We start from the raw sequence: 13,781 nt of genomic DNA, 5'->3' as shown, positions 1-13,781 counted from the left end.
TAATATTGACATGTTATCCCTTTCCTAATCCCTTCTATTTTTCTAAAAAATGTAAGCATTCAAGATTGTCCCCCTCTATTTTGTGTGAAGGGAAAATTTAACACTGTTTAACAAAAATAAAGCATTACATACATTACAATTATTATTTCAAAATATATCCATTTATATGCATGTCTGTTTGCAAATACTGATGTCAACACAGCTCAGAATAATTTGTGTTCAAGGACAGAACGAGCACAGGGAACACAAACAATAGTTATCTCTTTGGCTAAGCTCACTGATGCTTCTGCTTTTCAGATTTTCAAGATTGTAACAAATCTAAGACAAGATTTTGTTTAAAACTTCGTTGTCTTTTAAATTCTCAGTTTTGTAGTTTTTTGGAGTCCATTTCTCTCCAACTATTCTTTAAAAATTCAGTTCCCTATGTCAGGCTGTAGCTTTAGGGGAAGTGTTCTGAACTGCCATGCAGGAGACCAGCGTTTGATTGCTGAGCTACTTAGCCCTGGTCTACACTTCAAATGTATGTTGGTTGGGCTTCTCCCATCGGCATAGCTACTACCTCTCAGAGAAGTGGAGTACCTAAGCCGACGGGAGAAGCTCTCCCATCAGCATAGGTAGTGTCTTCACTAAGCACTACAGCAGTGCAGCTGTACTGCTCTAAGTGTAGACCAGCCCTTACTCTGACACTTGTGGCTAGCACAGGGTGGGAATGCCGAGGAACTGTGCACAGTTGTTTGGAGTACAGTGGGAGCATTGCTTAGCAGCAGCAGAAGCACTTATACAGCTGATTAATGAGTGATGTCTATAGATCACGTTTCAAAGCCTATCTGGTCTCCTTCAAGTGAGAGGTTGGAGTTGTGGCCACATGAGGAACACTTGAAGAATGGGGAAATGTGGGTAGGGGAGCGTTTGCAATAGCTCAAAGCCTTTTAGAAGCAATGTAGCAGTGCTCGAAGGAGGGAGAACAGTTTCCTTCTTTTAACATTTCAATGAGAACTTGGTGCTGTTTTAAAATCATCTTATTGCAACAACCTTAAAATGTTTCTGCAATAAAATTTATTTATTTGTAATGCTATTTTACATATTGAATACTGTCCAAGCAGCAGAATCTCCTGAAGTTGATTTGCTACTGTTAATGAAAAATTAAAAATCTTGTTAAAAGTTAGTTTTATTAAAAAAATAGTAAAGCAGTGATACTGTGTACAATACAATAACAGGATGGTAAACCTTATTTTCCTTTTCAAAGTAAGGAGTTTCATTTCATGACACTAGAGAACATTTTTGCTGATGGTGACAATCTTTTAACAGTGCAATAAGAAATGTGCCATCTGCTTGGAAGTATGTGTACTGATTGAAATGCAGTGATTTTTAGAGCAGGCAGAAAGAACCCATATACGCTGTTTCTACACTAAAGAAAACAACACAAAATTATAACCAAATTTATCTTTGACTAAGAATGTAGATAGAACAATGATAACTTGCCCTGAACATTACATCAGAAAGTGTGTGCAGAAAAGTTGGTCTATTAAACACATTCTGTACTCCACCTCAGGCTATGTGGAAAGCATCTTTATATTGAAACTGTTTAAAAAAAAAAAAAAAAAAGTGACGTGGATCAACAGATTAGATTTTCAAAGGAGATGCATATTACTCTGAAGAGATTATAAAATGTTCACCTCAGGCTATAATATCTACACATATGTGTTGTGAAACAAATTTCAGGGGAGGTTACTAGCTTTTAAGTGTTTCTCTGATACTCAGTAACATCATGGGAGCATTCTTGAGGTTGTCTTCACCAACATGTGCTGTTTTGAGGGCATGTCTCTCATCAAATCCTTTAAGATATAAACAGACCTTCAAGAAGCAGATATTTTTTTAAACATAAGGTTAACATTTTCTTTGGATCTTTCTAGCTCACTCACTATATTCCCATGCCATCAGGCATTACGCTTAGTTATTCCCTATTTATGCCTAATGTTCCAGCACACAGAAATCCCATTTTTAGGTAACTTTTTCCACAGGAAAGTGCTGCAGGATTAGGCACCTTTTAGGGCAAAATTTTAGCCTCAGATGCATGACCAAGGCTCCCACTGATTTAACTGGAAGCCGGGCATAAAATTTGGAGTGAAGAAATGTGCCCCTTAAGGCTGTGAAAGGTTTGACTATGAGTATTTGTGAATAGTAGTTTCTCAAACCTTGATACTGTTGATATAGAGCTGAATGCTGTACAGCAGCACTAGAAATAAGATTTAAAATGAAAATACTTTCTTGAAAACTGCAGGAGAACATACAGTAAGAAATGTTTCAGCAGGTTGCAAACCTGTGTATTAGTACTATGTACTAGGTGTCTTTGGAAGAACATCTTCCTTCTCTTTTAATATACAGTATGTTTGTATACTTGGTGAAAAGAGGCTTCTTTAGACTACCCTGACTTGCATCTGACTCTAGTATTGTTATAATAGGTGGAAGCCAGGGTGGCTTTAACAGGGGTTCATGGGTTCAGTTGGACCCACAGAAATCTTGAAACCAAGGGTGCAGAAACATCCTGCAGGAATAACTGGAGGAGCCATGTTTGCTCCTTTGCACAAGAAACCACATGCAGCTCCGTAGGCTGAGTCCTGCATCATGGTGCTACCATTCCTGGCCACATCACGGCACAAATGGGCCGCTGTAGCTCTGACCTCAAGGGAACTCTGGGGAGGGGTTGGTTCTCCAGGCACTAAGGGGGGCAGCGTCGGGTGCTGGCTCATGCTGGCCTTCTCCCCAATCTGAGCAGCTGGGTTTGGATGATGAGTGGAGCCCCCTTTCCCCACCATTTTCTGGGCGGGGTCTCACTACCTTGAGTAAACTGGGACTGTGGCCCCAGGGCAGCTGTGTGGATTGAAGCTGGCCCTGTGCTGACGCCAGGCCCATGTCCTCACCACACATCCTACCGCCACCCCCAGTGCTCTCATTGTATCATGCTCTCTTTGTGTGTGTTTTTTGTTTTGTTTCATACCGCGATTACACTTGAGTTTAGTATACTGCACCAGTTCATCTGAGAGGCTACATCTGTGCTGGATGGAAGTTACTTAGTAGTCTGGCTTTCCCCTTAATTTGTCTTTTTGCCATTAACGAGGTGCTTCGCCCTCCTCTCTGTTTAAAGCATGCATAGGTTAATATTAGAGCTGGTCGGGAGATGAGATTTTTCGTCTCTTGGAAAATTTAGACAATTCAAAATTAGTTTGCACTCCAAATCAGAAGGGAAAGTCAAAATATCAAAACATTTTGTAAATCAAAATATTTCAACTTGTGAATTGGAAATATTCAACTAAATGTCTACATTTATGAGCAAAACAATCTGACATGTTGAAATGATACCATTCTCTTCAAATTGACATTTTGAAATGAAGAAATAGTTTCATTTTGAAATGTCAACTCATAATATTTTTACTTTGGTCCCACCTGATCAAAAAATTGAAATCTTTTCTCAAAATCAACATTTCCCCACAGAAAATTTCATTTTTAATTAAATGGTATTTTCAGAGAATTTTTCATGCTAAAAACTGCAGTCACTTTTAGTTTAATTAATATTCATTGTTGTGCCTCACTGAAGTTGCTTTTTATATTCTGTTCATTGTGAAGTAGGTGGTCTTGGGATTTGACAACTAGGGGTTCATCTTAATACAATAAGTATGTGGGACTGGTTTTCAATACGTGCTGATGGCTGATGTGTAAATCCAATCTTGACCATTTTTGATCAGTAAAAATATTATGCCTCTGTTTGCTGCAGAAGACATGTTACTCCCAGTAGCTCATACAAATTTATATTCTGTCTAGTTAAAGCTGTATGTTTTACTATCTGTCTCAAACTTGTGTAGTGTCACTGCTTGGTTGATAAACAGTTGTTTCATTCCTCCCCAGAGGTAGCTACGCATTAGTGGAGGGTGGTGAGGTTCTTGTATGCTTTGTTTGTAAAGTGATTTGGGATAAAAAGTGAAATATAAATACAATCCATAGAGTCACCGTTTTTCCTTTTTTTCAAATTGTCTCTTTTGATACAAACTCTTAGATAGCTGTAGTTGTTTATATATACACAGTACATTCTAAAGCGATATATGCAGCATATCTGTGAATAGGCATGTCGTTAGAAAATTATAGCATGGTTGTTCCTTTTGACTGCAGTGGGCTTTGGATTAGTTTGTATGTTTGGATTTGGTATACTTCATATTGTGGTAATGTGCCTACTCAGTGAGGCTCTAAAAGGATTAATCAAAACATTAAACGAACCCATTGCTATAATTTAGATCCCTTGTATATGAATGTACAGACATTTTATAAAAGCAGAATATCCTCCAAAATATCAAACAAAATGTGATAAAGTGCTTATAATGAAGTAGCTGGGTAACTTTTCCTCTTTGAAACATACATTGACAATCGATACAGAAATTGACAATAGTGTATCAACATAGAATAGCTATTGACTTTACAGCTTGTTGCTATATATGTCTTTTTGATTTTTGGAAAGGCTGTTTAGATATTTATTGCACATACTTCATTCGTAGACAACAGTGAAAAGCTTTAATTGTAAGTATCCAGGCCGTCCCATCTACTATTGCGTGAGACTTTCAGCAAACTTCAGAGAGACTGAAGTAGAGTGAGACTTGATAGCGTTCTCTATTTTATATTACCTTGTTACTGCTCAAAATTTTAAGCTTAACAGCTGGTGATTGGTGAAATTCTTTCAATACTGATGCATAATAGAACTGCTTGCTGAGGTGTTTTTCTTTTTTTTTTTTTTTTTTCTCCCCTTCAAATGCTGCAGTGGATGGTACGCCTTTTAAAAAGCTGCAGTTAATAATTTTTTATATTTGAACATGCATGACAAATCCTGTAACCAGATGGTGGGATTTGCTTTTGAATAGCCACAACAACATTTTTGTTTTTCTTTTCCATACGTAATCTGATACTTGCCATCAATCAGCTTTAGGCATCTCTCTTGTCCTTTTCAGGCCTGTGTTTCAGTTTTCTTCAGAGAGGCCGCTCTATGAAGATTCCATTTTTGTTATTTCTGTTATCCTCTTTGCAGAGATTGTACTCCTAGAAGACTTCTGCCTTTGATTCTTAGTTGTTTAAATACAAGTAATCGGTTTATTATACCAGTGGCAAGAGTACTGTGTATGCTTAGATACAGTGTCCTTTTGTCGCCAGCATGGAACTATACACTCCTCTTAGCCTTTGGCAAGTATGTTGATTGTTTTGCTTTTAAGGTATTTTGCTGTAGAGTAGATACATGAGCATGTAATATTCATATACTTTATAGACACTTCTCTAGTTTATGCAATCTTTACATGTTGTGTTAAGTTATCATTGCAAAAAAAGCAGAACCTCAAGGAGATTCACATGAGTTTCACAAGGATAAACATGAGCACCAGAACCATAACAATAAGCAGGAAATTGAGTAGCAAGTTGAGGCCTCTGTTGTTAGCAAGATCCATACTCTGCACTAGTCTGACCGCTTGTGCTTGCAACTGAATTCTTGATTGTAGCTGCTGCTGGTTCAGTTGCAGTAGTAAGAAATGGGGATTCGCATGTATTTCATCCTGTTCTCAGTTTTCTACCTGTCCTCAGTTTCTGCCACCTAAGAGAAAATTGTTTGTTCACAATAACTAATAACTTAAACTCTTATGACTGCTAATGTTAATCCTCTACTTTCTGCGAAGAGCAGCTAGTTTGGAAAGATAACTTGTTTGACTTACTGATATCTCCTATGTTGCTACTGCACTTCTAAGGAACAGATCCATAGTAAAAGAAATGGGGATTATGTAGCAATTTTATTTAAAAACAAAAAAACTGGTGGTGCTGTCCAGGCAAAGCTCTTGTCAAGGTCACTTATGGAATGTACGGGTAATAATAATAGGGCTGAAACTTCCGTTAAGACCTATTACATTTCAAAAACTGGCAGCTTAAAACTTTTTGGAAGAACACTAAAGTTTCAAAAAGTGTAACATTTCCTAACATGGGTCAAATGCATCTTTGCAAATAGGAAATTTCCTTCCCTTCTAAGGTTTTCAGCATTGTGTGGCACAGCGAGCAACACCCTCTTATTTTTGCCAACGATGTGTTATGTAAGATTTATTGCAACCTTGCAAAAGCCTTATTAAGAGCCTAGTTTGAGTTGGCACAGGCTACATCTTTACTGCTTTTAATAAACATATACGCAATAGTTTATTTAAAAATTTAATAACTTAGCAATTGTAAAAACAAAACATAAACAAATAGGACTGCTCAACACTATGTAAAATGCTGCCAAAACTTCATTTAGATAGCAAGCCAGTTTTTTGGGGGAGGGGCGGGGGGAGGGGAAGAGGGATTGTTTATGGTTGTCAAATACATAAAACTAGTACCTTTTTTTGGCATTTTTGTACCTTTTTAAAAATAGCATATCTGATTTTTATAAAATAAAGTCTGTCTAAGAGTTATGGTCCGGATATTAAAAAGAAATGTTTGAGCCTCATTTAAACCATTAAAAATACCTTAGGTGATTCTTAATGAGAACACTGATCTTGACAAAAGTCTCTATACATATGCCATTATACTTTGTTTTTGCACTATGGGCATAAAAATATGTTGACGTACCTTCCTCTGCCCCCAAGAAATGCATTTTAATTTACTGGTTTTAATCACAAGCTTTTGATTTATTTATTTATCTATAGAGTCCCACTACTACCTACAGCATTGCTAAAGTATCATGACATTTTTAAAAACGTGAAATTCCATTACAAATTTTAGGGGTGGGGCAGACTGAAGATACAAAACACCACATAGAAATATGGTTATTGTTTCTCAGACCATTTACAAACATTTTCTAAATTAAGAGCTAGTCTCATAAGTACTATTTAGGATGACCAGATAGCAACTGTGAAAAAATGGGACAGAGGGTGGGGAGTAATAGGTGCCTATATAAGAAAAAGTCCTAAAAAACGAGACTGTCCCTTTAAAAACAGGACATCTGGTCACCCTAGTACTATTTAATGAGAATACGAATATCGGAATCTGGCACCATCATGCCACAGGCCAAATTAAGTGTGTGTGTAAATAGCTATGTGCATACTGGTGCATCCACAAGTAGGTGGAGCCTGGCTTACACCAGATACCTATGCACTGTGGATTATTCCGCATTGTGAGACAGTGGTGGTTATGCACCTTTGCAAGAACAGTGTCATTTAGACCTTTTCCACATTAGCTCCCGCCACCCCTAAGATTTCCCATTGATGACTCCCCTGGTGGCAACAGTAGCCACTGGCAGAACTAGCATAGAAAAGGTGAAAGTACTGGTGCCCTTTTTAACTATCCAAGGTTTAACTGCTTCATGGTTTAGACTTGCTCTGAGCAGAACAGATAATGCTGAAATGGGTCAGACCTTCAGCAGGTGTAAAATGGTAACATCAGTTTACACCAGCTGATGATCTGGCCTAGACTGTAAACAGGGAGTCTTCCTAAATAGTTTTTTTAAAAAAGCATAATTCCGATCCTGACTAAATGCTTTCCTGGGATGGAACTTCTGCTGACTATAGTGGAGTCATGCTAGAGTTAGGAGTTACTGAATCTTGAATTTTCATTTTTTTTTTTTTTTTTGAAGGACTGATCCAAGATTATTGCTATATTTTTTTTCTCCTTATTTATATGTAAGATAAACTAGAAACAAATTAGGTAGTGTGCAGTAAAGCAACGGCAATTGATTGAATACAGAAATGAAAACTTCCCAAATCCAAAGCCACCTAAGATATTTGGAACTTTTATTCTTATAAAAAGAGTGAACTGTAGTGTAGTTTAAACTCACTAGATTGCCTGTATACACTGAGTGAATTAAATCTACTTAAAATCCATTTAGGCATAATAAAGTAAGCAAATAGCACTAGTCAAAACAAACAGCACTACAAAGAATCAAAAAACTTTACATTGCTTAGTTCTTTCACATGACTTTATATAAGTAGTTAAAATTAACTCTTCTTTCTAAACTGGAGTGCATTTGAACATTCTTTACTTTTGTATTAATATTTTATCTTCAAATGTTGATTTTTAATAAATAGAAGTACAATAAAATGCTTATTTTAAAGATCAGATAACTATACAAAGAATATTATGTACCCAAATTTGCAAAAAGGTTTTATTTATCTTTGGATTCCACTGATATTTACGGTATAAAGTATGATAGAAATGTTATCCTATTTTCTTCGTATCAACAGAATCCCAAGACACAAATGTAATCGTATAGTATACACTATAGACTTACATTGTTGCAAAATGCTAATAGTGTTTCCAGTTTCTTAAATTAATTTTTTTCTTGTTTAAGGTTTTTTGACTCACTGTTTCATTTGTATGAGGAAAATTCTATTTGTACCAGGGTTTGCCTTCTAATATAAACAACTGATTCCTCTGAAGCCTATTATACCAACAAGGAGTTCCCAGAATGCATGGGTTCCTCTTGAGGGCCTAACAGTTTTCAAGAAATTTTTCAATAATGTTAAATGTTGGGTATTTTTAATATATATATTTTTAAATCCCACCAAGGCAAATTAAAACTGGAAACCCTATATCCAAAAACATTTAAAAAGGCTTGTAGCTTTGGCTTTTCCCACTTCTTCTTCAGGGACATCCCAACATGTTACCGGCAGATCTTTTAAATAGTTATTGTACAGTTACTAGAATCCCCTCATGAGTTTGTGGGGCAGGATTGAAAGATGTGGAATAGATCATGAGATCACTTAAACATTGTAATTATGAATAATATTCTTATAGTCACATTAAATTGTATGTGATAGCACATCTTTGTTTTTAAATTAATTGAAATTCTACCTAGTCATTCCAATAAACCATTTTTAAATAACAGTAACAGTTTTTGCAAACAAGAATTATAAGGGTATTTGTTTCAAACTGTACTCCACTACATTTACAATTTCACTAAAAATAAGGCATTCATGCTTGGTTATAACAGAGGGACTAGGCTGAGGGGACACACATGTTTTATGTGAACTTAGTATTTATAAAAACTTTTTGAAACAGGGATTATTTTACCAGTCTTCAATGGTGCATTCAGGATTCTAATATGTGCTTGAGATGCAAGAGGCAGTATTAACTACTGTCTTTCAAAATAAAGGGAGTTGAAGGATAGTAAAATCCATCAGTGCCTGAATTGGCCAATGTATAGTAGCTATCTTTTTATTGCCTGTAGTTATTCTATCCTTTTGCTGCCCTATGTGTCTATCTGCTTTACCTAGGTAGGGCATCACCTTAATATGGGTATGGTGGCTTCCACCACACCAAATATTTGGCTAGTTCCTCATTCTCTTTGACTTCTCATATTTTCACTGTCATCAACCCCTGCTCTTGTAACCTTAATTCCTGGGGCAAATTATTCTCCTTTGGTGTTTGCATGAAACTCCCTTTGACATCAAATAGAAGTTGCACACACAGAATACAGTAGAATAGAGCTCTTGAAAAATGAATGCTTTTTGTCTGGTACCCTAGAGTCTTGTTTTTCCACCCTTTTATTCAGAAGATCTATTCCAGCAGTATTTAAAGATAGGCAAAAAGTGGGGAGGGGAACTGTAATCTAATCCATAATAATCCTTGTCAATTTCTAGTGACTTTCAGTATGAAACTGATATTTAACTTCAGTATTTCAAAGTCTTGCTGAATCAAATAGACTTCAATTGAAGGTTTTGCTCTTGAGAGATCAATAAATTCTCTAATTCAGAAGTTCTCAAACTTTTTTATTGTGTGACCTATTTATTAATAGGTAATTGTGCAAACTGCTTCCCTTCCTATCCAGGATAGTGTGGGCCACCTCCTTTGCAATCGCACAATGTCCCTTTGCAAAACTGGTACTGGGAAAATATTTGTGTGTTCGGCTGCTGGAAACAAGAAGAGCTAGCACTGTATGAACTGCCAGCTCTCTGCAGACCATTAGCAAGAGCTCCATAGACTGCCATGATCCATGGACCACTTTGAGAACCACTGCTTTATTTTGTTCTTGATGCCTGCAAAATATACCTTCCCTGGGAACAGGCATGGTAGAAAATATACAACATAATGACAAATGGGTAGCTTTTCATTCTAGACCAGGGGTAGGCAACCTATGGCATGCGTGCCGAAGGCGGCACGCAAGCTGATTTTCAGTGGCACTCACACTGCCCTGGTCCTGGCTACCGGTCCGGGGGGTTCTGCATTTTAATTTAATTTTAAATAAAGCTTCTTAAACATTTAAAAAACCTTATTTACTTTACATACAACAATAGTTTAGTTATATATTATAGACTTATAAAAAGAGACCTTCTAAAAACATTAAAATGTATTACTGGCACATGAGACCGTAAATTAGAGTGAATAAATGAAGACTCGGCACACCACTTCTGAAAGGTTGCCGACCACTGTTCTAGACAATCACATTAGAAACATCCCTAGTCATCAGCTAGCTGGGAGCAGGCCTATGTTGTGTTTTTCTGACCTATTTCTGACCACCTTGATCTCACTAGAAGGTGAATTTGATTCAAATACTATCTTGATGAGCTGCCTGAAATAGAAAGGGTTTGGATAAGCAGTGAGTTATCTTTAAAAGAAAAGCAGTATTTTTCCTTGTACTGTATCCAGCTTGGGTAAGTTTGGTTAGACTAATGGGAATGACCTGACTGCAGAATAAAAAACCCCAAACCTTTTACTTTATTATACCAAATAAAAAAGCAAGTCTGACATAGATAAATGCTGAATTTCCTGTATTCAGTTTTCCTAATGTAAAGTAAATTGCATTTCTTAGTGCAAATTATGGTATATGTAAAGTGTGGTAGATAATAATCTGTTGCTAAAGCTATGTAAAACAAAAGGATCTTGAGATCTCAAGTCTAGGGTTGCCAACCCTCCTGGTTTGGCTGGAAGTCTCCCGGTCAAGGCTCTATCTCCAAAGTAGAAGCCAAACGGGGAGATTTTAGGTGCTAAAAGTCCGGCGGCACAGGGGGGATAATGCAGGCTCCCTGCCTGCCCTGGCCCCACGCTGCTCCTGGAAGTGGCCGGCATGATCCTGCGGGGTCGGGAAGGGTTTCTGTGTGCTGCCCATGCCCCGAGCTCCAACTCCACAGCTCCCATTGGTCAGGAATGGTGGCCAATGGGAGCTGTGGGGGCAGTGCCTGCAGGCAGAGGCAGTGCGTGGGGGGGCGGCAGGGATGTGCTGGCCACTTCCGGGAGCAGCGCACAGAGGGGCCAGTGTGCGGATCCCCTGACCTTGCTTACCTCCAGGCAGATCCCGGTCGGTGGTGCAGCAGGGCTCAGGCAGGCTCCACCCCTATCGCTCCCATTGGCCACACTTCACGACCAATGGGAGCTGTGGAGTTGGCGCTCGGGGCGCGGGCAGTGCGCAGAGACCCCTGCCCTCCCCTGGGGCCACAGGGACATGCTGGACACTTTTGGGAGCGGCGCGAGGCCAGGGCAAGCAGGGAGCCTGCCTTAGCCCCACTGAGCCGCCGCCTGGGAGCTGCCCGAGGTAAGCGCCGCCTGGCCGGAGCTTGCACCCCCCCCCCATCCCCTGCCACATGCCTGAGCCCCTTCCTGCACCCAAACTCCCTCCCAGAGGTTGCACCCTGCACCCCAACCCCCTGCCCCAGGCTCATCCCGGAGCTCCCTTCCACACTCCAAAACCCTCGGCCCCAGCCCAGAGCCTGCATCCCCTCCCACATCCCAACTCCCTGCCCCAGCCCAGTGAAAGTGAGTGAGGGTGGGGGAGAGCGAGTGACAGAGGGAGTGGGGAAATGGAGTGAGCGGGACGGGGCCTCGGAGAAGGGGCGGGGCAGGGGTGTGTGGGTTTGTGTGATTAGACAATTGACAAGCCTACTCAAGGCACACTTTTGGCTTCTAACATCCTTCTAACATCCAGTTAGCCAATTGAACGCAATGAGTGAATACTGTTCTCTTACCAGGGTGGTTGGTTCTTGATATACCTTGAAAAACAAATTAAAACTTTCTCTGCAAATGCCTGTTTGTTTCAATATACATATCTTTTTAAAACTGAGTCACAAGTCATGTGAAAAGATACCAGACAGAATTGAAGTTTTGGCATTACTTTTCTTCCCATTAATCAGTCCTAAACCCCTTCCTTAAATAGGAAAAAAGAAAAAGACAATTTATATCTGGGAAAAGGTTTCTTTAAAATAGCTTCTACTTCATTTTTCAGGATTCTAGTCATAAACTATTAGAGCAAGTTGAATAATTTCAATTAACAGTGTAACATTGTAGCATCTTGAAGTGGAACAGAAAATTTTCTGGAATACAGTCAAATCTAAATGTGCCTGTGCATCATTTTGGATTGATCTGAGCTTCTATGAGATATTAATATACATATATCCAATATCTAAAAAGCTTTACAGTGAAATTTTAAAGCATGCAGGCCCAAAAGAGTGAGGTGGTTGTTTTTAATATTGTGGTTCACTTGGCTGAAACACTAATTGAATAACACAATTAATGCCCTTTCTTACTTCCATGAAAAAGGCACAAATTTACCATATTCACATGAGATGCCTCTTAGCAAGGTGAACAAACAAGTTAGCTCATGGACAGCTTTGTACCAGTAGGCTTTAAATCACTGTTCAGTACAGAAGTGCTTTTTAATGTGTTTACAATGGCTAGTCCGAAAATGGTGCAGTGGTTGACGAGACTGTTTTAGTCCAACTGCTCGAACCGGCTCACATGGGTATTCTTGCCTTGGGAGTTTCTTGTTTAGTTCTTTTTTTTCCCCTTTTGGTGTGGCTTTCTTATAGGATAGTGCAATGGGAAGCAAAGATTCTGTGGAACTTCAGAGAAGCATCACAAGGATACAGATAAGCAAGAGGCATATTAAAATAAGACAAAAATTTATAAAGAGCTCCTGGAGCTTTTGGCGTGTTTGTGGGTTCACCTCAATAGTTGAGGCTCTCCTCATGGCAGAGCGGGTTATGTGCTGGACCTTCTCCATGGCAACAGGAAAGCAGAGAGCACAAGTCAGGTTTTAGAAGAAGTGCAGGTAAAAAACAGAAGTTGTCAGGAACAGTGCAAAGTGGTTATTATCTTCAGTTTTTGGTTTAGAGAATCTGTGTGGAGCTGGGAAAGCAGGAAAGTGAAGAGTTAGAAACACAAAAGTAAAGTGTTTTGATCAGTGCATGTGCAGATTGTATTCATGTTATAATAGTGCCTGAAAGAAAAAGTGAAGTTACTTTCCACAGTGTGCTACACATTATTTTCACTTAAAAAAAATGATTTTCAAGACAGATAAGACAGTGGAATTGCACATGCAACCTTATGAGTGAGTTATTGAGTGCCTGCAAAACTGAGGTGGAGGCCCTTTATGAAATGGGACTTGTGGATGTTCAGCACTTCTCAGAATTAGTCCAGTAGGGCCTAATCTGATTTCCTTCAGAGTCTATGGAAAGACTCCCCCTGTCTTCAGTTGGAGTTGGTTCTGGACAATTAGGAGGCAGGATGGTCTTGTGGATAAAACCCACAGGACATAGAGTCAGGAAATTCTGATCTTTTTCTGGCTGTGTCACTGACTACTTATGTGACCTTGGACAAATCATTTAACTTCTCAGTGCCTCATTTTTGAGGGGGAGTGGAAAAACTAGTCTTGCTAATGCATTTCCTTTCCAAGTAGAAAGAATTTCATGTGTAAGCAAATGCTGTGGCAGCGTCTAATACGTATCATTGATATGGGAAATTTCTAGTAAAATGATCTTGAAGGACGGGCAGTCTGAGACGCGAGACTTTTCTTCTCTGAAAGT

The 13,781-nt window shown here is 38.9% G+C and overlaps 2 protein-coding genes across 2 annotated transcripts in view; one reads left to right on the top strand and one right to left on the bottom strand.

The window, feature by feature from the left end:
* CEP85L (centrosomal protein 85 like) overlaps positions 1–13,781 on the top strand; it is a 164,644-nt gene that overhangs the window by 78,171 nt on the left and 72,692 nt on the right. The window lies entirely within an intron of this gene.
* Positions 12,821–12,979, bottom strand: PLN (phospholamban). The gene has a single exon (XM_065400381.1). It carries the CDS (start codon positions 12,977–12,979, stop codon positions 12,821–12,823), a length of 159 nt encoding a protein of 52 aa, XP_065256453.1.

The sequence above is a fragment of the Emys orbicularis genome, chromosome 3 (genome assembly GCF_028017835.1).
Source record: "Emys orbicularis isolate rEmyOrb1 chromosome 3, rEmyOrb1.hap1, whole genome shotgun sequence".
NCBI lineage: Eukaryota > Metazoa > Chordata > Testudines > Emydidae > Emys > Emys orbicularis.
The sequence above is the reverse complement of the archived record's forward strand: the minus strand, read 5'-3'. Positions and strand labels throughout refer to the sequence as shown.